The sequence below is a fragment of the Papaver somniferum genome, chromosome 9, assembly GCF_003573695.1.
Source record: "Papaver somniferum cultivar HN1 chromosome 9, ASM357369v1, whole genome shotgun sequence".
Lineage (NCBI taxonomy): Eukaryota > Viridiplantae > Streptophyta > Magnoliopsida > Ranunculales > Papaveraceae > Papaver > Papaver somniferum.
Genome location: NC_039366.1, coordinates 97,883,335 through 97,906,913, shown reverse-complemented (window position 1 = coordinate 97,906,913; position 23,579 = coordinate 97,883,335). Strand labels below are relative to the sequence as shown.

The window sequence follows — 23,579 nt, the reverse complement described above, 5'->3', positions numbered from 1 at the left end:
AACGAGCATGAGGAGTTTCACGAGGCTTGCTGTTTTCAGAAGGACGCCAACCGCGCGGACCAGGAATCCAACCATAAGCCCAAGGACCAACTACCTCAATAACAATAGCATGCCATTCATAATCATGGTCACGCTTAATCCTTTCACGAGCAGGAAAGAGTTTCCGTTTAGCAGATCCCTCACTACCAAGAACATACTTCAGCTTGGCATCACTCACCTCACTCAAAAGACGAATTTCACCACGAGGAGCAGCAATGTTACGAAGACTAACACTCCACGGCTTACGGTTTCTACTGTTGACATAATCCCCAAAGGAACTGTTAAAATTCTGAGGAGTGTACCACTCTCTCTCAGCGGGATTTGGAACATAGCAGGTCATCATAGTCTCTCCCTTGCTTCGCAGGTAACATTCCTTCAGTGCACAAAGATAATTCCCAAATAGTTGTGACACGGAACGATTATGAGTGTTTGTGGAAGAGCCTTCGCGACTAGCCAGCACGTCATAATAAAAGGAGTCACCCGACTTATATAGGGGCAACATGAGACCCGCCTCGAAGGCTCCAACCGTAGTCAATAGATGAAACTCGTCAAACTGATACTTAGCAAGGAGCTCGTAAGTGATATCATTGTCAGGGGCATAGAAGCGAACCTCAAAAGCTTGAATCTCATGTTTTTCCTTGAACATCTCAAGATCAATATGCTTGAAAGTGACCTTCTTCTTACCAACTGAAATGATGCGTATCACGGGGACAGTTTCTTCTTCGTCTGCGGAATCAGAAGTAGGACTCAATTCCGAAGCTTTCCTTTTAGAAGGAAGATTTTTAGACGGATCATCTCTCGACATAATACCCTTGGAGCACTTCCCTTTGAAAAAAACCGTGGGAAGAGGCGGCAAAGATTTCTCCGGAGGCACTGAAGGAGGAGCCATAGAACGAAGGGGCGGAACATCCAATGTTTCATTACGAGGAGGAGGAGCCCGCGTACTCCTAGAGTCATCACGAGGGGGAGCCTGCGTACTCCTAGAATCTTCACGAGGACGAGAAGGGGCACAGTTAACAGCATACCTAGACCCAGAAGGACCCGTCGGCACATCCCCTTTCTTAGTAGGCACAACCTTCGCACCAAAAGAAGATGAAACCCTATGACCCCGAGGATCCGATTGCGAAGACTTGTAAGGACCTTCCCCAAGTGGAGATCTGTCAGAATCTCGACGCGGAGGGGATCTTGGCGGACTAGACGGCGGGGTTTGGTAAGGAGCCCGCGGACGATCAGACATATCTACAAGGAAACACAAAAACAGTTTAGAGAAGGATACGAGGAGATCACTAAAGATCAAAAAAAACCATAATTGATGGTTCATCCGGATAAACATTAAAAACCCTAAGAACTAAAAATAACCAGAAATACCCTATCAAACTCCAGGGATAATACTTAGATATAGACTCACAGACTTTGTAACAAAGAACAGGGGCAAGCATATATGCTTCGACATGTGTGTTCTTCATCACAAAGCCAAGAATACAGCAGCAGGAAACAAACGGGTAAATACATAGATAAATCAATGATGAGCAGCTAATGAAAAACCCCATACCTGTATAGAAGAGGACGACAAGCACCAACCACAGTCGAAGAAAGGAGGATCAGAGATATCAAAAGCTAGTTGTCTGCGATACAGGGGAAACAACAGTCGAGAGCGAAAGAGGCAGAAAATTGAATGTTGTTATCTTCCTCACAAGCATGACGATAATAAATGACTAAAGAACAAGAATAGAAAACAAAGAAAGGATGAATACTGACAAGAATAGGATGAACACTGACAAGAAGAGGATAAAAGCTTTTTTTCACATTATCTTTCCTATTTATAAAGCTATAGAAGACAATAACTGTCCCTCGTACCAAGGAGCAGTTATGGGGAAAGTTAATGCAAAGTGGGAAACGTGCCCGTATTTTTAGGGGAAGTTATTTCAGGAGAGATAAAACGTGTAGGACGACCTTTCTTCTTCTAAATTGCAAAATACGCCCAATTCAGAAGAAGAGGGGAAATTGTATGTACACCTTTCATCATCTACCACGTGTACAGAAAGAAACACGTGGAAGGCATGCAAACAAGATATCAAAACATGATAACAAGCATCTCATCAGAAGATGCCACCGGTCAGCGGATCTGACGGTCAGGGACAGAAGATCACAGAGGTATGATGGCTTAGAGGAGCACCAGATAATACCCCTTGGGTGTTAATACACCCAATCCCGAGGAAGATCCCAGATCAACGGCTGAGAGGAAGTTTGACTGACACAGATGTGACCAGACAAAGAGACACTTGTCTGACACGAGCAGACATCCATCTACCCGCATTAAATACCAAAGAGATATACACGTGTCAATCAGCTCGTGGAAGAGGCGAGGATAACCCTTCGTATTCAAGCTTAGGCCGCAACATATGCCGAAGACCTCTGCGTAATTGGCACAAAGCACAAGAAGATAAGATTACAACGGCACCTCAGAAGTGGGACCCACGTTCCAACCCTATAAATACCCCTCTCCACTAAGAGAGAGGGGTCGACCGATCCAGAGAAAAGATAGGAGAACATAGGAGAGAGAAATAGGAAGAGTAAGTGATCCCCCTACTTCCACAGACCTATGTGTACTCTAAAGTCATTTGACTATCTTTGTAATCATTCAATACATAGTGAAACACCAACCCCGTGGATGTAGGTCTTAGTGCCGAACCACGTAAATCTTTGTCTCATTTATATTTCAGCACTTTACATTCAGCATTGAGCGTTATGTGCTTTACATTTATGTTTGATTCTCTGTTTACCCCTTTTATACGAACATTATTCATGATAATATTCGACTAGACAATGACAAGCCCGAAGGCTTAGAGTCGATGAATCGATATAATCATCCCCTTTACATATACGACGTACAATTTCAGAATTATAATGTATGCGATTATTGTTTGTGAACACGTGGATGGCTTCGAGATTTATGTATTCACAATCTGGAACACGTGGATGGCTTCGAGATTTATGTGTTCACAAATAGAATATCAAATAAGCTTGTGGATGAATTAGCTAAGTATGCCCATAAAAATGGGGTGTCTAGTTCATGAATTAATCAATATCCTGCTTTTTTGGAGTTCTTTATCATGTCAGACATCGGGATTTCTTCAATATAAATTCATTCTATGTTGCATCAAAACAAACATAAAGATTACAAGTTATTCACATTAACCAACGTAATAATAGATCCTACAAACTAGGGAATAGACCCACTAATTCAAAACCGAACTACTGACCGGGACCCTCCTAACACGTTCACAACTGATTCAACGATCAAGTCAATTCAATCAATCTATTCTCTCTTAGCATAACCTTTAACTGACGTAAAACAATAGATTAAATGCCAACTAAAACAAAAACAATTAAAAAATAGACCGTAACATAATGCCATTTAAAATACATTCTACTTTTAATTTACAAAATGAGCAATGTTGTCCCGTACCATTTTACGGGTAGTTATCCCGCTCAAACGGCTTCTTTACCGTTAGATCACGTTAAAAGCCAAATCTAACGGCCTTGAACCCTTTAGATAAAATGGTGAGTCCTTTCCTAAATGCGAATCTAATCGTTGCTTTGATCATCTAACAGTAAAGAAACCCGCTTGAACGGGATAGCTTCCCGTAAAACGATGTGGGATAGCAATTGTCTTACAAAATTACGATGGATCCTTTTAAACAATGGTATCATATACGGTTTACATTGGTGTACCAGTTGACATACTGCTGGTGTGAGCTCAGGGGTCAAAAAGCATGCGCCCGCCGTTTTCCCACTTTGGTAACTAATCCCACCATAGTCTGTGGGTCCTTCACCATCAAAAGATAAAGACTTTCCCTTTACAATGCTTTAGGTGTGTATTGTATTCACATCCACATCTTTTCCGGAGCCATGCAGATGCCAATTAACAAAAATTTACGGAGTATGTGGGGTGGGGATGGGATATCTCCACTAGGAGCATCTCCAATGACAGGATGAAGGTAATTTTAGGTGGAGGTCCTATTAATATTTTTTTGTTGTGGGTCATTACCATGTGGCAAAAAAAATATGAAAGTTATATTTTCAACCTATAATTCCATTTCCAATGTCACAAGGTATTATTACCCTAGAATTTAGAGAAAAATTAACTTTTTAATAAAGAATCGATGATTTGTCAAAAAAATCTTGGGTCATGGAAAAGATAAAGATATGACTTTCTCCTTTATCCTTTCCTATGAGATGTCATCCATGTCATGCATTTACCTTTACCTTGATCTTGGCAGTGGAGATAAATTCTTGACAAAAAAAATATTAAATCCTAGGTATCATGTTTTTTTAAGACCTCCACCCCTAACATTGGAGATGACGTAACACAAAGATACCTACCCGAGCTCGAACCTTTAGGGTCATCTGTTTTGGGTTTGCTTTAGCAACTGTTCACACGTACCCGACTGCCTCACAAATTCCTTTTCCATAAATTACTATTTTCTGTTTCTTAAATAACGTTCAATTTATACGTGTCCCTTTCTTAAGTACAGTTTATCCATTTTGCCTTACTATGGGACCCTTGTAAATATCTAGGTGGAACATCGCAGTTTAAACTGGATGAAGTGGGACACACTCAAGACACAGTTCTTCGTGCGAAATCACGTGGTTACTTTGTTCCAGATGTCTGTTTCTTACTGGACACAGGATCATTCTTAGTGGCATTTCGGTAAATAAACGAAATATAAGTCACAAAACCAGGGACCGTATAATGTGAGAGAATATTAGGGGCGGGAAACAAAACTGCTATTCTTGTGTTATTATTACACACACCGTTATTCATCCCTTGAAAAAAACCAAAACGAAAGAAAGAGAAAAAGAAAGAAGAAAAAAATCTGTTGCTGTAAGTTGTAGTCTGTCTGGTTTTCTCTATGGCCCCTTGTTTTTGCAAGACTCATCACCACCAGATCTCTTCTTCTTCTTCTTCTTGTATATTAGTATTCACTCTTCCTTTACTTTTTACCCATCTTATAATCCCACAGAAACATCTTCTTCATCTTCTCTTCAAATTAGTTAGATCTATATACAAGAGATCTATATACACTAATCTGCAAAAGAAACTGATGAACTGAAGTTCTTTTGTTCTCTAAGAGAATATCTGTCTTGGTTTAATTAAGAGAGAAAAGTACACTACACTAGTACTGGTTTGTTTGTACCTCCTTTTTATTCATCAGTATCTGTTATCAGACATATTTCTGTTTGGTTTTGTGTTTTTTTTTGGCAATTAATATCAAGTTCGGATCTAGGAAAATGGATATGACATTTAAGAACAAGTTGTAGTCTAATTTGTCGGTCGAGGAATCCGATAAGAAGATCTATATGCAAAGATAAAAGATAGAGGGGAATTAAGAAGACAGAGAGAAACTGGTTTCAGGTATCGTTTGTTTGAGGATGACAATGGAGGCAAGTGTAGTAGGGAAAAAGAGAAACAATGTAGTAGTACTTGGGAACAGTATTGCTAGGAAGAAGAGATGTATAAAAAGAACAAAACAGTACAAGAAACCGACAATGTCCATGACATTGCAGAAGTTGTTTACTTCGTGTAAACAAGTGTTCAAAGGACCTGGGACGATTCCAAACTCACTAGAAGTTCAAAATCTCCGGCACATTCTTGGTAAGTTGATAATACTTAATTATCCGTATTTCGAAATTAGTTAACTAATTAATAGTTACAGATTTTTAGCATACTGTATAGATCATGATACATGAATTTTGTAAATACACATTTAGGTAGCACATGGTTTTGCAAAATACGATCATGCTATCTGGATGACTTTTGTACCTAGCTTTTTAATTACCAGCTCCAGGCAAACAAATCCTGTGACTAAACACATGGGTCACTGCACCCTAATACGCACCCATTATGTTTCAGACCTTGTTAAGGCATACAGTACGTGTGTTACTTAACACACGTTTATCTTGTTAAACAAGTCTTTTGTATTTTAGGAAATTGGTAGGAAAGTGTCTATGTTTAGAGTTTGATCTTATTTAGGAAAGTGTCTTGAGTGGCGGTCAAGTTTGTGAACAATATAAATAGGATGTTGAGCCATGAATGTAAATACACCCAATTATTATCAATGTAGTCTTTTATGCTTCCGCGTTTGTGCTCTCCTCTCTCTTGTTCGTTCTTTAACTTGGTATCAGAGCAAGTTTCGATCCTCACCTTCTTTAGCTTTCTCTACTTTTCTTTCATACTCAGAAAACCTAAACTTCTCATTCATCTTCCCTCGTTAAATTAATTGATTGTTTCCAACCTTTCTTCTTTTTCCGATCCCGATACCTTTCTTTATTGTTTTCGATGTCCGTCAATCCATATTCCTTCACCATCTTTTCCCACGAATTCTTTCATTATTGATTAATTTCTTCCACAACTTTTTCTTCCCCACCCGTTCTACACCAATCTTTATTCTCTATCTTCTTTTAATTCTTTCTCAAAAGAAAAAAAAAAAATTCTCCCTGGTGCTTAATAAACATCACATCACCCCTTACCACTTTCTTTGATCTAACTCTTTTCTTTTACTGTTAAACAGTAAACTTTCTCAACATCTCGCGGATCCCACTCTTCATCTGATGCACATCTTTCACTCTATTTGTCTTATTCTAATCATTCCATCCGACTGCTTCTTTCCTCGAAACCATTGTTCCTCTCTTATTCATCCTTTAATTAATTAATTCCATCACCTACCCTCACTTCATCATCACCAAACCTAACAAATTCATAGAAATCTCAGTCTATCTTCTTCTCTCAACAAAGCACCTCTCTCGGCTTATCCAATCACTCTTGAGTCCTGTCTCTCTAAATTCTTAACTTTTTCTGTCTTATTAAATCTACCAAACTCTTTATTGCTCACGTCTACATACACCACCGAAGATTAATAAAAGAACACTTCTTCTAAACCTCTTCTATTCTTCTCTATACCTAAACTATATCAAATCTTCTCTATACCTAAACTTCTTGATGTCCGTTTTACTCTCTATGGCGTGCTCAGTTTCTCACGTGTCTCCAAAGTTATGAACTCGATAGTTTTGTTACCGGCGACAATCCATGTCCATCTCCAACTCTTCCCAACAGTGAAGACCCAAATCCAGCGTACGCTCCTTGGCTGAAACAAGACCGGTTTTCTCTCTTAAGGTTCAAGCTAACGGTTCAAGATCACCCGTTACGCTTGCGGGAGGGTGTTAAGGCATACAGTACGTGTGTTAAGTAACACACGTTTATCTTGTTAAACAAGTCTTTTGTATTTTAGGAAATTGGTTTATGTTAGGAAGAAGAGTTTGATCTTAGTTAGGAAAGTGCCTTGAGTGGCAGTCAAGTTTGTGAACAATATAAATAGGCTGTTGAGCCATGAATGTAAATACACCCAATTATTATCAATGTAGTCTTTTATGCTTCCGCGTTTGTGCTCTCCTCTCTCTTGTTCGTTCTTTAACTGACCTCATCCTCCTGTTGGCCTAACATTGTTCCAGAGCTCTGTCCCCGGAAAAATGTTAGGCCTTTGGTTTGCACCTATAAATTTGACCCTAGCAACATTTGTTCAACAGCTGGGTATAAAACTCTACAAATAGAATTTTTTTTTGCGCCTATAACTTTTTCCTCGTTTCACTTGGGAGCAAGGCTTCAAGATTTGAACACTTTATGCATCTATCTATTTTTCATACTTGTGCTTGCACACTTCTACTGTTGCTAGTTGACTATTAGTGTCATGTGGAACCTATGCAACAATAAAATAGATAAGACTATGAATGATTCTATGAATATCAATGGACGATTTTTCTTGACTTTTTACATTAGAGAAATGGATAAATTAGAAAGTGACATGACATGAAGCTTGTTCCTTCATTTGAATTATTTCTTATGGGAATGAATCTTCCTTAATTTCATTTTGGCTCTGTTGTAGATAATATGAATCCAGAAGATCTTGGATTAAGCACGGCTTTGCTTTTCTTCAAGTCTGGTGGTGTTACTGCGGGAACTCCAAGTATTACATATACTACTGTATGCAAAACTCAGAATTTCTCGGTAAGGGCCGATTCTTGAAATCCAAGTATCTTATCTGCAAATGTATTTGTTTGAAGTTGATAAAATCTCATTAGCTCTTGAGTGTTTTTTCTTTCCAGATGTGTCTTTTCTTTCTTCCTCCATCTGCAGTCATTCCACTTCATAATCACCCAGGAATGACTGTTTTCAGTAAGCTTCTTTTAGGATCAATGCACATCAAATCTTATGATTGGGTTGATTCTGACATGGCTACGTCCTCACAGTGTTCGTACTTCTGACTTTCTCTCTCTGTTTCATGTTTCTCTTTATTGTTTACCAACAAATTAACTAACAAAGTGATCTAGTTAGTGTTTGTGAATAATAGATTGTAAAATATTAGGTTACATGAATTTACTGGTAGCTTTCAGAATGAAATAAAATGGATTTCCTGGTAACTTTTCCTCTGTTCTAAGCAATTCTGTTTTTGTGCTTTTGCAGTAAGATTAGCAAAGTTGAAGGCTGATAATGTCTTTACAGCTCCATGCAACACGTCTGTACTTTATCCCACATCTGGAGGCAATATCCATGCCTTCACTGCCTTAACACCTTGTGCATTGCTTGATGTGATTGGACCTCCTTATTCGAAAGAAGATGGTAGAGACTGCTCATACTACAGAGATTTTCCATGCTCTGTTTCTATTGGTAAGCGTAGCCTGTTGAATAGAGAGTGTTTATATTGCTATCTTTAAAGGAATTTTTTAATCTTCTAGTCATGCCCCCTATATGAATTAGTAGTTAGCCTCCTACAAACTGTGTCGTCTATTTACATCTGACACCTTTAAGACTGATAGGCACCAGAATGTGAGTATAAGTTGTTTAGTACAAGTTGATAAAAATGGTCAAGGAACGGGGCAGAGTTTTATGTTCTATTCCTATTAAAAAGAAAAGAAGAGGAGTTTTGTGTTCTAACACAGAACGAAGATCGAATCTAAGCAAAGTAACCACCAAGAATCTTGTCTGGTTCCACAGTAGTACCCCTAAACAAACAGTGACTTAGCTTGGTCTTAGTGCATTGTGTTGGTTGGTGCTAATAAATTACTTACATGTTGGTGGATCAAATATACCATTTTACTGGTGTTAATGTTCTTCTACGCCTTTCTTTCTCAGACAGTGCCGTGGATGAAGCGCTAGAGAGGAAAAACTGGTGGAACATGTCATCTAAACCATGTAAAACTCTAAAACAACAGTGTTTTTACAAGGCTAACTGTCTAGCGTAGATTGTAGTAATCAAATATTAATATGCGTCGATCACTTTGCTTCTCGTGGATTTAGATCATACCCTTTTCATTGATATTAATATTTTCTTGGTTTGGTGCTTCATTTTCAGGCTGTCCTATGGACGAAGCTTTAGAAGCTTTAGAGGGAAAAGACGTTTATGGATTGTTGGAGGAGATCGAGATGCCCAAGGACTTAAAGATGGAAGGTATCGAGTATTTGGGTCCACAAATCATCGAGGAAGCGGCTGTATAAATTTAGACTTCGCAACTTTCTCAGTAGAATCAGGGGTGTTCTTTATGTTGTCCTCTTCGCTTTTGAAGTAGAACTGTAACTTTTTTTAACAGAGTGTTCTTTGCTTTCTTTTGTTTGTTTATAAGTTCGGAAAAACAGAAGTCTAGATAATTCTGTACAAAAGTTGGAGCTTCAATGCAATAGACATCTTACAGCTCTTTCGTGTAAATACGAGTCCCACAATGCATACCATCTAGCTTTAACAATTCCTTCAGTTTTCCCTTTTTTACACAAACAGAAGTCTAGAGTACTAGTTAGAATAAGTTGCACACTGATAGTTGGGTGGATGTGGATGTGAACCCACAAGAGTTTGGGCCATCAGCCTGTCATCCTTAAAGAACTTTGAAGATAGTACTAGGATGACAACCATGGAAACAGGTTGCGGTTGCTTTGACCTGAGAGGCCAATGCAATGGCTTCCTGATTTGCTTTTCTACTACAGAAAGATGACATAATAGTTTTGTTTACTCTATTCAAAGCCGAAATGTCTTGTTTGATGTCCTCTATTCTGGAATGTACTCTCCAGTCTATGCTGCTTCTTTCACTCCTAAATGCTTGAATGACTCCACGGCAGGTACTTTATATCTGGGGCCGGCAAGCGGCTATGACCATTGGATTGTTTCCATAATACCCTGCACCTCCACTTCAGTGAGAGTAGTTCTGCACTTACCCTTGTATTCCTGCACCAAGAGAGCGTCTGTAAATAAGAGCAATAATACCACTTTTAGTGCTTTGGTCCCATGTAGAAGCACAATTAATATGTGCATCTCCAAAGTTGGGATAAGTCCAGTGCTTTGTGCTGGTCATATGAAATTGAGTCCTTAGTCTTGTTGTCTTATCATGTTGGCTCTCTTGTAGTATATTCTTTTGTGGCCAAGACGGAGCTGTTAATTGGTGATGGTTCAGTTCCCCTAAACACTTTCTCACACCTGGCCTTCCATATGTACTCCAGTTACCTGTCTGCTGTAATCATCCTGCAGGATTAGTATGCCATTACAGAATCCAGCTTTTTACAGCGGGTATTTTCACATTTGGAGGGTAAGGATTATGGTTAGAGGCAAACCAAACACTTTCTGCAATGGGGCAAAAAAATAAAAGATGTTGTAGAGTTTCATTTTTTTGTGCACAAAGAGAGCACACATTTGGAATACTTGTATTGAGACAACTTACCTGCAGTTGGTATCATATCCTGGATGCATTTGTAGATTAACAGTTTTATCCTAGGAGAGGATTAGTATCCTATTTCCACTTGATTGCTGCATCTTGATGGGATTTACTCCTTCCTGGTTAGCTCTATAAAGAGTTTTAGTGCTCTTGGCCTTTCCAAATAGCTAGAACAGTTTGGGGGTCAAAAAATAGTGTTTAAAGTGGTAGGCTTATTCACCATTCAGATCTTCACTAGAGATCCAGAAAGACCATCTGAAACAGCCAAGGGAGTCTGTTGCAGATCTGGGATCCTCGCATGTGGATTTGTTCTCCATTTCCAACTTCCCAAATCTGAGACGGGCCTTTTTGGATGCATTTCCAAATCCAGTAGCCAGATTCGTGATTTTAGGAGTATTAAGTTTCCCCTATTAGGCCAATAATTTTGATTGTCTACAAAAGAAGCTAACTGTCATCTTTTTAAGGGCAATAATTTTGATTGTCTACGAAAGAAGCTCACTCAACTTTTTAAGAGAGAACCCACAAAAAGAAGTATCAACTAAGGTGGATACTGATTGAAGATTCGGCTACAACAACAATTGTTTTTGTACACATTTCATAAGAAAAGAAGTATCTTTATGAAAATATTACATGAAAGCAAACTTAAAAGGCACAGCCATAAATGCAGATACTGAATCAACGAAACATCTTTTACAGCAGAGTGATTTTGAAATTTTCTTTGGTAAACAAACAGTAAATGCAAGTTCAAACCCGTTACAACCACTTCAGATGTTTTTTTATTGGCAGAACGAAGATGGTGGTTCTCTCGATTTTCATTACTGTTATAACCTTTTAGTCAGCTGTCCAGCTTTGCTCCACCATTTCTCGCACTCTTCGGTTGTACTCACGCTTATTCTCGGTGAACATGCGTGCTGCCTCTGAATTTGCCGGGGAGTTCGGATTTGGATCACAGAGAAGAGACTGAGAAAGACACAGAGAGATGTGTCCTAGAGTTAGTACTCAATCATATGTGAATGTCAAAAACAATACAAATATGCACGATCCATGCAATGATCTGTGGAGCGTATATGTCGGCGTGTTTTAGAATCAAAACCCACACTTTTAGACAAGCTGAATACATGATTTTAGGAATGGTGACTCAGTTCATACTGCTGTAAAATAGTTGACAGTACAAATGACTATTTAAGAAATCACGGTTCATAAACGCAAGGGTAGTGACTTAAAACTTCAGAATTAGAACAAATGATCAAAGGAAGTCATACCTGAATGGAAGTCAGTATAGCTGCAACGTCATATATAGGACTCCATTGGTTCTGTAAGATATCCAAGCAAATGCTTCCGTCCGCATAGACTGATAAGAGGCCAGAAAAATGAAGTTAAGATACTGAGAAAAGCTTTAGAATATTTCATGGAAACGACACTTGTCCAACTTGGGGAGTTAAGAGAACGTTTATGTAACTGCTTACAATAGTTTTGATGAACATTAAATAACGAAGACAAGAAAAGAGGTTTAGCGTATACGTACTGTTTGGATGAAACATTCGGGAAACAAACCGCACTGTAGGAGGTTTGTTAGGATAATCCTCTGTGAACTGCAGTGTCAGCTTAAACGTTCCTGAGGAAGCTCAAAAGAATTAATATATGGAGAGACAACCTTTCAATCAGAATATTCTACTAAAAATATCTGCAATAAAATTTTAAAAACAAACAAATCATATTAACACCAAAACATACCAGCTCAGCAAAGGATTGCATCATATTCTTTTAATTTTAAATACTGAAGCACCATTTAACTAGGTGCTTCTAGAATGGGATAAGAACTAAAAGCTTACGATGAAGATAATAGAACATCTGTGAACTTAAAATTGCATCAGAAGTAAAAGCTACCTAAAGGTCCTAAACTACACAACACTTGCAATCAAGTTAAAAAGTTTTCAAGGATGAACGACGTTACCCAACGATTTACTACAATTTACAACAGGTGAAATGAAATCCAAAGTTCTTTACACTAAACAGTATTGGTGAAGGCAAGAACGAAGCCCTAAGCAGTGACGGGAGTATGTAGGGATGGAACTTACAAAATGCCATACAAAGTATCCACATATTATATCGACTAATATACTAGAAGCAAGAATCTTCAACTTCAACTACAAAATATTTGCATCCAAACATCAAAATGCCTCTCCTGTGCATGTCATTGTGATCGGAGAGAAAAATTTACCAGTGCCTATAACAGCCAGCTCAACCCTCTAACTTAATAGGTGGTAGTGGAGCAGCTTAATTACAGAGCAAATATTATTAACTAGATAAACTTTATGCCTGAAGAAGCATCATGTCACTATACTTGAAGCTTGTGGAGAGAAATATAAGTCTACAAGACGTATGGAAATACCAAGTACCGACCAAGCAAGTACACAAGTCTACGCATGAGAGGAGAACTCGTAAAAAGAACATATTTTTCAGAGCAAAAGTAATTGCCACTAACATCATAAATCAATAAAATACTTGAAATAAAAAAGCCAGCCTTGATAGAAGTAGATATTTGCACACCAACTTAATAATCGAACACAGAAATTAAGCCTATGCACCCACGAATGAGTCAATCAAAATGAAAAATTCAATAAGATTATAAACAAAAGCATGAACAAGTTGAAAATCAATATCACTTGAACATCAAACGCCATAGCAGCTTACAATCCTTGCACAAAAATAAAAAACGAATCATTTCTTGTACAAATCCAGCTCTGAGGTTCGGAGTTCTCTTATGATTCATTAGAAGTAAAACTTCATCGATCTTAAACTCAACAGTATGGCAATAATTTCAAACAATTAAACAGCATACTATAAAATCGTGATTGAAAAGACTAAACAACTCACCTCCATCCCATGGGGTATCATCAGGTCTGCAATTGAAAATCAAACCACAGAGATAACTTCAATTCCTCAATCAAAATCGAATGACAAATAAAAATAAATAAAAACCCTAATGAATATTAAAATTAAAAAGAGGAAATTCATACCCAAATATCACAGCGTTCCATAGAGTGATATTATTATCATGAGGAGCTCCACTGATACCAGCAGGTGGATCTTGCTGTAGTCTCTTGAAATCCCTCATCAATCTCTTCCTTGCAGGTGTTGACATGATTTCACCCCCTACCTCTTCTTCCTCTTCGTTGTGTACTTATAAATATATGAAGAATTAGGGTTTTTAATGGATCCAATTCGGAGATCGAATACTTTTCTTATCTGTCTTTATCTATTTCTACTCTCTATCTCTATCTCTCTCTCAAACGAAGAGGAGCAGAAGGTGAGAGAAAATATATTTTCCTCTGAGTAAAAAGAGATCTCGTTTTGAGATACTTCTACTTCTACACGCTATTATTGCCGACAGTTGTAGTAAAATCAAATCATATTTTACTGTCTCTGACTGAATTGCATTTTCTTGGTAACCCATCTACCGCTTCTCCTTTTTGGGGTTATAAGTTTATAACAAGTCTCGTGGCAGAGTGCCTGCCTACATTGGAGCTTGGACAGCTTTATGATATACCACCAACATCAAGGCTGACTGCGGTGGTCATTGAGTCGGTGCCATGCTCACCATCGGGCATCAAAAATGCTTTTCCATACTCCGGATTTTTAGATCGGTTCGGCGGTTTTTGTGGGAATGGCTAACATGTGGTCTGGCAAACTGGTTGCACTATCATGGTAATATTGTTAAACGTTGGAGTTTCTATCGAATGGTAGAGACTAAACCATTAGCGATTAAGACTCGTTAGTTGTTCGGTGGGTAGTCTATCTCCAACGGCTATCTTTCTATCGCTAAATATGTGAAATTCAAGCACAAAATTTACTCCAAAATTTTTATTCAAAAAAAAATTCTTTATATCTTCTCCCAAAAGTATTCAAATGGCACAATTTGAAAACCAAGTTGATTTAGCAACCCAATTTGATTTTTCTGGAGTGGTGCTCGAAGCCGGTTAGCAGGATATGTGACAATTATAAAGAAATATGTAAAATCAAAGCAGCCTGCAAGTTTTGGATGTTGACCCAATCAAACTTGTAGCTAAGACATGGCAAAGAAGAGTTCAAGGCAAGGAAAATTTGAAGGCAAAGAAGAAGATAAACAATGGAGACTTCGTTCATGAGCGCATTGCTTGGAAGTTATGTGAAATGGTGAAGATAAACAAGATGAAGAACATTGTCTCTGATTTTTATTTTTAAAGTTTTTGTTTTAAGTTATGTGTTAGAGCAATGCTCGGTTGAACCCACTAGCATTGGTATGTCAAGTTAGTTGTCAAATTTAGATGACAGAACACATTCTTGATTTAGTTTACTAAAGTCAGTTTCAGATGAGATTAGGTTTAAGTAGTATAGTAGGTAATCAATGTTATCATTGAAGAATGGAGATTGAAGACTACGCGAAGACATATTGGAAAACTTCATTAAAGGGTAGTAACAAATTCTTGATTCTCTTGTTTACTTTACCTCTCTATCTATCGAAAAAGTGCTCGCTCTATGGAACACTCCCTGTGACGGTAAATATATATTTATATATACACTCGAGGATATTCGAGCCTATAAATTTTATGAGAATGACCTTTATCACTAGAAAGATCCTCATGTTGTAGTGAATGATAATACAAATGCAACGGGCCAAGAATCACTCAATTACGAGCTATAACGAATAAGTTATGAGTGATTTATTAAAACAACATTTATAAGTGTGGTTAAGGTTGATTTCATGAATAGGAAAGTGTACACTAACTTTTGGCAACAGTTCGCGAACCTAAACCGTGAATACGTGATAAAAAGCCTATTTGGGTCAAGTATTTGGGTGTTTCCTAACCTAGACAAGGTAGCTTTGTTTCCAAGCAAACCAGCCTTGATCATTCACTACTTGTAAGGGTTTCATGTAACCACACAATCTATCCCATGAAAAATTGTGTTTGGTTGCATTAAGGTTGTTTTCCATACCTTTGTTTTTCACGAACAAGAGTGAGATTTCAAAAGACTTTACTTGGTGATCGTAAATCACAGGGAAGCTACCTTCTTTGATAGTTGCGGAACCTATTCCTATGTGCTTTTCATAAACCCTATATTAATACAAATCAACAACCAAATACAAGTTTTAAGATCTTTAATCACTATAAATTTGAGTACTCAAGGAAGAAGAATTATCCCAACATCCTCACTTCCTTATTAAAATATGGATACTTCACTTTTTAATTTCTTTCTCTCAGCATTGTTCATGCTCATGTTTTCAGTCATGAACTCGTTAGGTTTTCCCTTAACAGTGTAACCAAAATGTGGACCAATCCATCCTCTGGATGCGATTTCAGTGGAAAAAAATTATTTTCATGAAATTATGATAGAAATAAGTTTGAGGACAAAAAGGTAAAATTGCTTTTGCACTGAGAAAAAACATCTCTCATCTTGTATTAATTTTATTTCTAAAAAAAAGTCACATTAAACATTTGAACTTCCCCATCCACATAGGCAAACACATCATTTGGGATCAAATGAGCCAGATTTTTAGTTGAGATAAGTAGCATTATTTGGATATGATAACCTATTATAAATATTATTTCCTAGTTTGTACAAAAAAATAAAATAAACAAAGCTAGTGACTAAGAAACAAAAAATTAAAAAAAAATACTTCCTAATTTAAAGAAACATGTTTGTGTACAAAATTAAATGTAAGAAGAAAGAAAGTTAAAATCTAACCTCCTTATCGGCCAACTGTCATAAAGTTTTCACTTTTTTGGATTTCAGTTTCTATAGAAGGATGAGGTATCTTGAGTTGAGTTGAGCCACGAATAATATTTTTATCGTTCATTGAAGACTGCCTCAAGGGTAAGGTGAAGATGAAAAATATGTTATCATTAAATTACCGTGGTTAATAAATTGTATTAGTTTTTGAAAATTCAATGATAGTCAATGTATAATGTAGGTACTAAACTCCAATCGGACAAATATTAGCACCAAACTTCATCCTGGACAAATGTTGGTAGCAAGTCACATTCTGGCTAAAATATAGGTACTAAACGACATAAGAACCTATTTTTATTTAATAATTTCAAAACGGAATTGATAAAAGAAAGTAGACGGTTTTTATACTCGTCTTTGTTCATGCAAGGAGAATGAGAAAGAAAAGAAAGACGAAATCTAAACCAAGATCAGTTCTTATTTTTCACATCTAATTTACTTTTCAGTCATATCAATTCTAACATGAATAGTGGCCCAAGTCTAAAACTATAAACATCAGCTGGGATACATATCATATATGTAACAACATGTTTTGTTTTTTCACTATACACCAAGATTATTTGTTTTTGTGCCTCTTCTATCTAGATAGTGGGTAGTCACTATCATGGTAGTGAAAATCAAATAACATTTTCCTTTCCGATTTCTTCTTATTTCTACCACTATTTCGTATAAAAAGTCTTTTTTATCCTTTTTACAAATATATAATTTTCTAGCTTAGTGTCCTTTACAAATACACTTGAATTCTCCCCATGATCGTCTTCCTCATCAAAAACAACAAGCCCTACATCTCAATTAAAACAATTTATTTATCTAAATCTTGAATTATAGATGGATGGATTTTCAACTTTTTAAAAACTCAATATCATATTTTTCTCTATCAATGAAGATCAAATCAAACAAACACAAACTATTTTTTTTCCCTTCGTCCCGTATTGCTTTTTGTTATACCCATTATAGTTAATCGGAAACCAGTGCAACTAAGTATGTTCGATCTAAACGGAGGACCACGTTCAATGATATTTATATTTACGAGAAAGTGAAATTTAATGTTGATGCTTCATATGATCATGCAGATGAGAGCTTAAGTAATAATGAATTTTATTAATCGAGTTAAAAGAGTATATTGATACTTCCTGAAAGACAGTTTCACACTTATCCTTCCAAATAATCCAGTTATCAATCATTACTGACCCTCTATCATCTGAATAAGTAATGACATCAATAAACCAGCTCGCCCATTTTGACACAATAAGACATTGGTCTCTGACATCGTCTATGTTAATATGAATGTCTCTCCAAACTGCCCTAGCATGTCTGCAATCAAAGATGATATGCTCGATAGGTTTCGCCCCATTACCACAAGATCCACATCGAATATCAGTCACTTCATTGTTATGCTCTGCCAGCTTACTTCTAGTAGGATGACACTCATGAATCTATTTCCAAGCAAAAAGTTTAATTATGTGTACTGCACTGCATCTGCATAAAGTTTTCCAGACTTTTGGCTGAATAATCCCTTCCATTAACTTAGACCTCCCTGGAGCATTTGGTTAGGTGATTGTAAGAACTCTTCACTGAAAATTTACTGTCTTTTACTGGAGTCCAAACCATAAAAGTGTTATAAAATAAGTTTATTTACTAAGATGCCCTCCGTGACTAAGTTTAGGGTTTACATATCTTAGACACCAAGTATTCTATCTATCTATATAAATAGAGGCTTAAACATTGTATTTTATACACATAATAATAAGAATTCCTCTCCTCTTTGCTCTTTATTTTATATCTCATTCTCTATACACAAGACGTTATCAGCAACGTAACTCTACCGACTAAACGGAAAAAAAAATTTCTACAGGTTAAAGTTTCCATCACATATGAGGACACTATATATCAGAGGGATATCTTAATCTTTGTTTTTTTAAAACAAATTATTACATAACCTTTTGATATTTCAGAACTAACTTTATTTATCCTTTTGTAGATCAAATCTGATTCGGTCATAGCATTCACAATGTACTATACTAGGGGGATGTTGATTCTCTAATCCTAGTTGACAGTTTGGTATTCGGGACAAATCAAAACTCTCTATGGATTCCATCAAAGATACGTGAGCCGATAGCAATGGCTAAAGTCTCAATAGTGTTTTTATATTTTGACTAATTAATATTTTGTTTGAGTTGTTTTATTTTTTAATTAATTATTGTAGATATTGAGTTATATTACTATGTAAGGGCGATCAATCTTCATTGATTTCCTTTCTTCTCTAATTTTTTTGTAGAGAAAGAAAAAATTGTTTACAGTTTCTATCTCTCTAGTGAAAGTGTAATCACAAAAAAAAAACTTGTGTTGTTTCTTTTTCTCTATTTAAGGAAAAAAAAAAAAGTAAAAATCCATTGAAAGATGGTCTACAGTTTCTATTTATCTCATGAAATTGTAATCACCAATAATTGGTGTCATCGCGATTTAGCTACCTTTACGGTAGTTAATCACATGCATGGTTGAAAAACCTACGGCCAATTAAATTTGATATCCTTGTCTGTTAGATAAGGATCATGTATATGGTTTCTATTTCTTTACAAGAAACCATACATTCACCAAAAAAGTGAATTTTTCCATCGCGATGACTAAACAACGATTTTTTATTTTATTTTGTCGATACGAGAGTTTGATAAATCGTATAACCTAATTGATGCTAATTTTTTCCATCGTTTCCATAAGATTGACATATTTTCTAATTTTTGCCCGAAAAGGAGTGAATTTTTCGACCACATTCAATTCTTTTTCTTTTAAAATCGATAATGACAGTGATTTCTTTATTTTCTTAAAAAGAATCATATAAGCCAATTGAAACTGGTTTCTCTGTAAATCCTAGAAGGATGAGATGTCGTTATCATGTATTACAAATACCAATGAGTTGGAGAATTGCTGCTTTCCTGAGGGATATTTAGCAATTTTTAGTTCTCTTCATTGTATTATTCTCCAAATTTTGAAGTTGTTCCACTTGTAGTTGGAACTGGAAAATAAAGATCAAAGGGTGCGCACCCGGCTTGTTAGCCTATATAATTAGTCCTGAGCGGCTTAACTAATCTTTTTATAAATTTCTTTTGCTAACATAAGTGTTCATAATTTTATTATTATTATTTTTTTTGGAGAGTCCACATATTTTATATGTTTTTGTACCAATTAATTTTGAGTTTCAAACGTAATCCATGGTTGATGTTAAATATGTATGTCTATTAAGACTACATTTTTTTTTTATGTCAAAAGACATATTTTAAAATAAGTATATGTCTCGAATTAGTCGGATAATACTTTACGAAACTTATTTTCGTTTTTATGAGATGAAAATATTTCAGCCATAATTAGGGGGAGAATATACACTACCAGCAAAAGTTGGTGTTAATCAACTTCAACGTTATATTCGTTTCTCTCACATCATTACCAAATCGAAAAAGGCTGCTTTTCACTAGACGCGAAATGTTTCATTTGCTTTTATATATTCTTTTGCCTCTTGAAAGGAAAATCCAGTCACATATAGAAAAAGTAGCATTTTAGAATAAGCTACAGATAGTACTTCAATAGAGTATATCAAAACAAGATCCACATTCTCATAGTTCATATCTCCTCACTGGAAGATGGGGAGATTATAAGGCCTGCGGGCGCTGGTACCAGTATTTATGTAATTTTTCTTAAAGATATGCATAACTTGAAAATCGTGTAGGATCGTGATAAGCTAATATGATTGTCGAATATTCGGTTACAATAGCTACTGACATAAAAAAAATGGTGGTTTCGAACACCTTAGCAAAGGAATATCGACATATGTGATTGGTTGGCATACAATCCAAATTAAGTTGGATTAATTTCTCGATTAACGCAATTTAAGATCCAATACTTAACACCATAAAATTGCCAAGCCTATTACTTACAGGTTGATGTGGTTATAATGCGTTATACGAGAAATTTGTTCATTGTAAAAACGATTTGAGGGTTTCGTTTTTTTTCCTCAAACCCTAGGATTGATTCAACAATATTCTTTTCTCCCTGAATAATGCATTTGACGTCGTAGTCTTTGAATGACTCATATTGCATTTGGAGAATATATTCAAATTTGTAATACTTGTAGGGTTCAATTTATATCCAGGCAGCCACCTAACTTGATCATATCAGGTTTAACAATCCTTTAAGTGTTTTTAAAAAAAAGTTTTACAAAGTACCAAAATCCGGATTAGTTGATGTTATCAACTTATTTCCTAGCGTCATTAGGGGCGACCCTGAAAGAATTAGGGGCAACTAATTTATTCCCAACCCACAAACAAGGTTAAGGGATGTCTAAATTGACGGAGATTACCAAAGTACCCTTACACAATCAGTAGTTAGTAAAGTGGTTTAATTTACCGATTATTAGTATTATCAATCTTGTGGCCGTTAGCAATCGGTAGATAGGTGTAGTTCATAAATAACTTCATAAACTACCGATTATTCTAGTTCCTAAATTCGAAAAAATTGAGATTTTGACAAAAACAAAATTTGGGGCAACTTAATAATCGGAGGTTAAGTTACCTTATTTAACTACCGATTATAGTAGTTCCGAAATTCGAAAAATTGGTGATTTCGACAAAAATAAAATCTGGGGCAACTTTATAATCGGACATAAGGTTAACTTATACACCTACCGATTATTCTAGTTCCCAAATTCGAAAAATTGAGATTTCGGCAAAAACAAAATTTGGGGCAACTTTATAATCGGAAGTTAGGTTAACTTATTAACCTACCGATTATGTAGTCGGTCATCTACAAAATAGAGCCGTTGGTACTCTACCATCGGGCTTATAGAAGACAATCTTAAATAGGCATCCAATCTTCTTTGTATGAGTTTGGTATTTCTTCCTCTCCGTCTTCCTTATATACTTATGATTCTTTCCCTCGTGACTCTTTTTCACCCCACCTCGCTCACATATCATTTCACGCAAGGGTTCTGAACTACCACGCACATATTCTCTTTTGCCTTGTTGATAAGCCATTCCTTTGACTCCTCCTTACTTCCAAATGACTAAATGCGCATATAACAAAACAAACCTAATAAGCATAAGCATTTAACATATATTATTTGAAGAAAAGAAAAGAGTAGTCATGAGTATACCAGATCGTTTGCATAGTGGTGAGAAGTATCAGGCCTCAAATAAAATTCATTATCCACCGCTACAATAGCCTACAAACAATAACAACAAGTTAGGCCACTACAATCGGAAGCACGGGATAGCACATATCTACCGATTAATGCACAATCGGAGGATAAATATAGTTTATAGACTCCCGATTAAATACTTTGAAAAGTTTCTGGTTTCTGTATGAATAATCTTGAATAATCGGTAGCAGTTGTATTTCTCATACGCATGATTATTATTGAATCGATAGAAAAAAAAAACTCATCTACCGATTATGAGATCTGAAGAATGAAAAAAAAATCAGTTTTGGAGGAGTTTGATTTTGGGGCGACAAAATAATCGGAGGTTTAAAAATTTTCATAATCTACCGATTGTGGATTATGAAACAAACCAATATTGAAGTTTTGAAAAATATGTATTTGGGGCGACTTTGTCAATCGGTAGTTATGTAAATTTGACAAACTACCCATTATCCCAAATTGAAATTTTCAATTTGGGGGTTTTTCAAAATCGGTAGCATTATAAGCTTCACATTCTATCGATTTATGATATACTATTACAGAGTTGTTGATAATCGGTAGATATATAACCACATTATCTACCGATTCCTGGTAGTTCATGGCATTCAATGCATGCAAAAATCGAGTTTTGTCGTTTAAAAACTCATACAAAGTGGGTTATGAGTTTCTTAACACAATACATGTGTGTTAGATGCATCGTTAGCTTCGATCTCGGTTGATTCTCCGGTTTCCTCCATGAAAGCGTCGTCTAGGGTTTCCTCTCCACAAAAGTTTGGATCATTCAACATATACCCCAAATCGTCTTCTTTACATGGTAGTGAAGCTTCAACATTATGTTCTTCACCTTCTTCTTCGTACCCATCCATGTTTCTGGTTGATTTAAGAAAAATGGTAAACTCCCACTTCTTCTTCTTTCTCTTCTTCTTCTCTCTCTCCCACCAAAAACTAAAACCAAACAACAGTAAAAAGTTGCCTAAAACCAACTATATACGACTAAACGTCTGATTATAAAGTTAACTACCGATTATATACATCGACACTACCGATTATGAGACTATCTACTGATTGAATACACAAATACCCCCGATTATGGAAATGACTACCAATTATGGGTTTTGTAGAAAAAAAATGAAACAAACCACATTAAACTACCGATTGTAGTTTTATCTACCGAGTATGGAGGGTAAAATTGTCATTTCGAAAAATCGCCGATACGGAATGGCTTCATTTTAGGTTTGGGTGACCCTATTTTGTCTTATTAGTTGCCCCTAATTCTTTCAGGGTCGCCCCTAATGACGCCAGACTTTATTGGTCTCTTGAAGAGTCCTTAAAAACACTAAAAATCCACGCTCAAGAGCATAATTTTTTTTTTATTATTCTGCGGTTGCAGAATTATGTTTGTATAACACTTGTCTATTAAATAGACTATACATTATGGTTTGATGCTTATTTTCTATAGTACTCATATAGTTGAGTTAGCATCCATAAATATGTCAAAAGTTGTACTCATTTGCCTTCGTTTTCAGGTTTTGTCCCATGTGGATTTCCTGACATGGTTTTAACGAGGAAACATCTTGTTGACGTTTAATTTTCTTTCAAAATGTTGATATTTGTGCTCTTTTTCCTTCGTCCAATTTTTTTCCCATTGGATTTTATTGGAAAGGTTTTAGTGAGGCAATTTATTCAACATCGTGGTCATCCAAGGGGGAGTTGTATAATTTATGTTATTTGGTGGATTCCTACCATTAACTAGGTCATTTTGTTGGGCCATATCAACATAACAAGCCCTTAGTAATTTGGATGTCATTGATCACATAAGGTATGACCA

General features: G+C 36.2%; 2 protein-coding genes across 3 annotated transcripts; one reads left to right on the top strand and one right to left on the bottom strand.

Annotated features, from left to right (window-relative positions):
* The first annotated feature begins 4,877 nt into the window (after positions 1-4,877).
* Positions 4,878-9,797, top strand: LOC113308496 (plant cysteine oxidase 2-like). 2 transcript variants are annotated; one of them, XM_026556956.1, is made up of 6 exons: positions 4,880-5,698; positions 7,983-8,104; positions 8,203-8,347; positions 8,561-8,764; positions 9,230-9,289; positions 9,450-9,788. In XM_026556956.1, exons 1-6 carry the CDS (start codon positions 5,476-5,478, stop codon positions 9,590-9,592), a joined length of 897 nt encoding a protein of 298 aa, XP_026412741.1. In that variant the 5' UTR covers positions 4,880-5,475; the 3' UTR covers positions 9,593-9,788. The 2 variants fall into 2 exon arrangements, with proteins under 2 accessions (XP_026412742.1, XP_026412741.1); XM_026556957.1 differs by lacking the exon at positions 9,230-9,289 and having other exon boundaries at positions 4,878-5,698; positions 9,450-9,797.
* Positions 9,798-11,318: 1,521 nt separating this feature from the next.
* LOC113310299 (ubiquitin-conjugating enzyme E2 2) lies at positions 11,319-14,159 on the bottom strand. Its single transcript, XM_026558919.1, has 5 exons — positions 13,815-14,159; positions 13,672-13,697; positions 12,320-12,409; positions 12,057-12,145; positions 11,319-11,754 (listed from the first exon to the last, which is right to left on the bottom strand). The coding sequence occupies exons 1-5, from the start codon at positions 13,937-13,939 to the stop codon at positions 11,626-11,628; spliced, it is 459 nt and encodes a 152-aa protein (XP_026414704.1). The 5' UTR covers positions 13,940-14,159; the 3' UTR covers positions 11,319-11,625.
* Between the last annotated feature and the right edge of the window lie 9,420 nt (positions 14,160-23,579).

Coding starts and splice junctions, on each gene's coding strand:
- LOC113308496 (XM_026556956.1), top strand. CDS start 5,476: ATGACAATGGAGGCAAGTGTAGTAGGGAAAAAGAGAAACAATGTAGTA. Junction 8,348..8,560: donor CATGGCTACGTCCTCACAGT/GTTCGTACTTCT, acceptor GTGCTTTTGCAG/TAAGATTAGCAAAGTTGAAG. Junction 8,765..9,229: donor TCCATGCTCTGTTTCTATTG/GTAAGCGTAGCC, acceptor TTTCTTTCTCAG/ACAGTGCCGTGGATGAAGCG.
- LOC113310299 (XM_026558919.1), bottom strand. CDS start 13,939: ATGTCAACACCTGCAAGGAAGAGATTGATGAGGGATTTCAAGAGACTA. Junction 12,146..12,319: donor CCGAATGTTTCATCCAAACA/GTACGTATACGC, acceptor GCCTCTTATCAG/TCTATGCGGACGGAAGCATT. Junction 11,755..12,056: donor CTATACTGACTTCCATTCAG/GTATGACTTCCT, acceptor TGTCTTTCTCAG/TCTCTTCTCTGTGATCCAAA.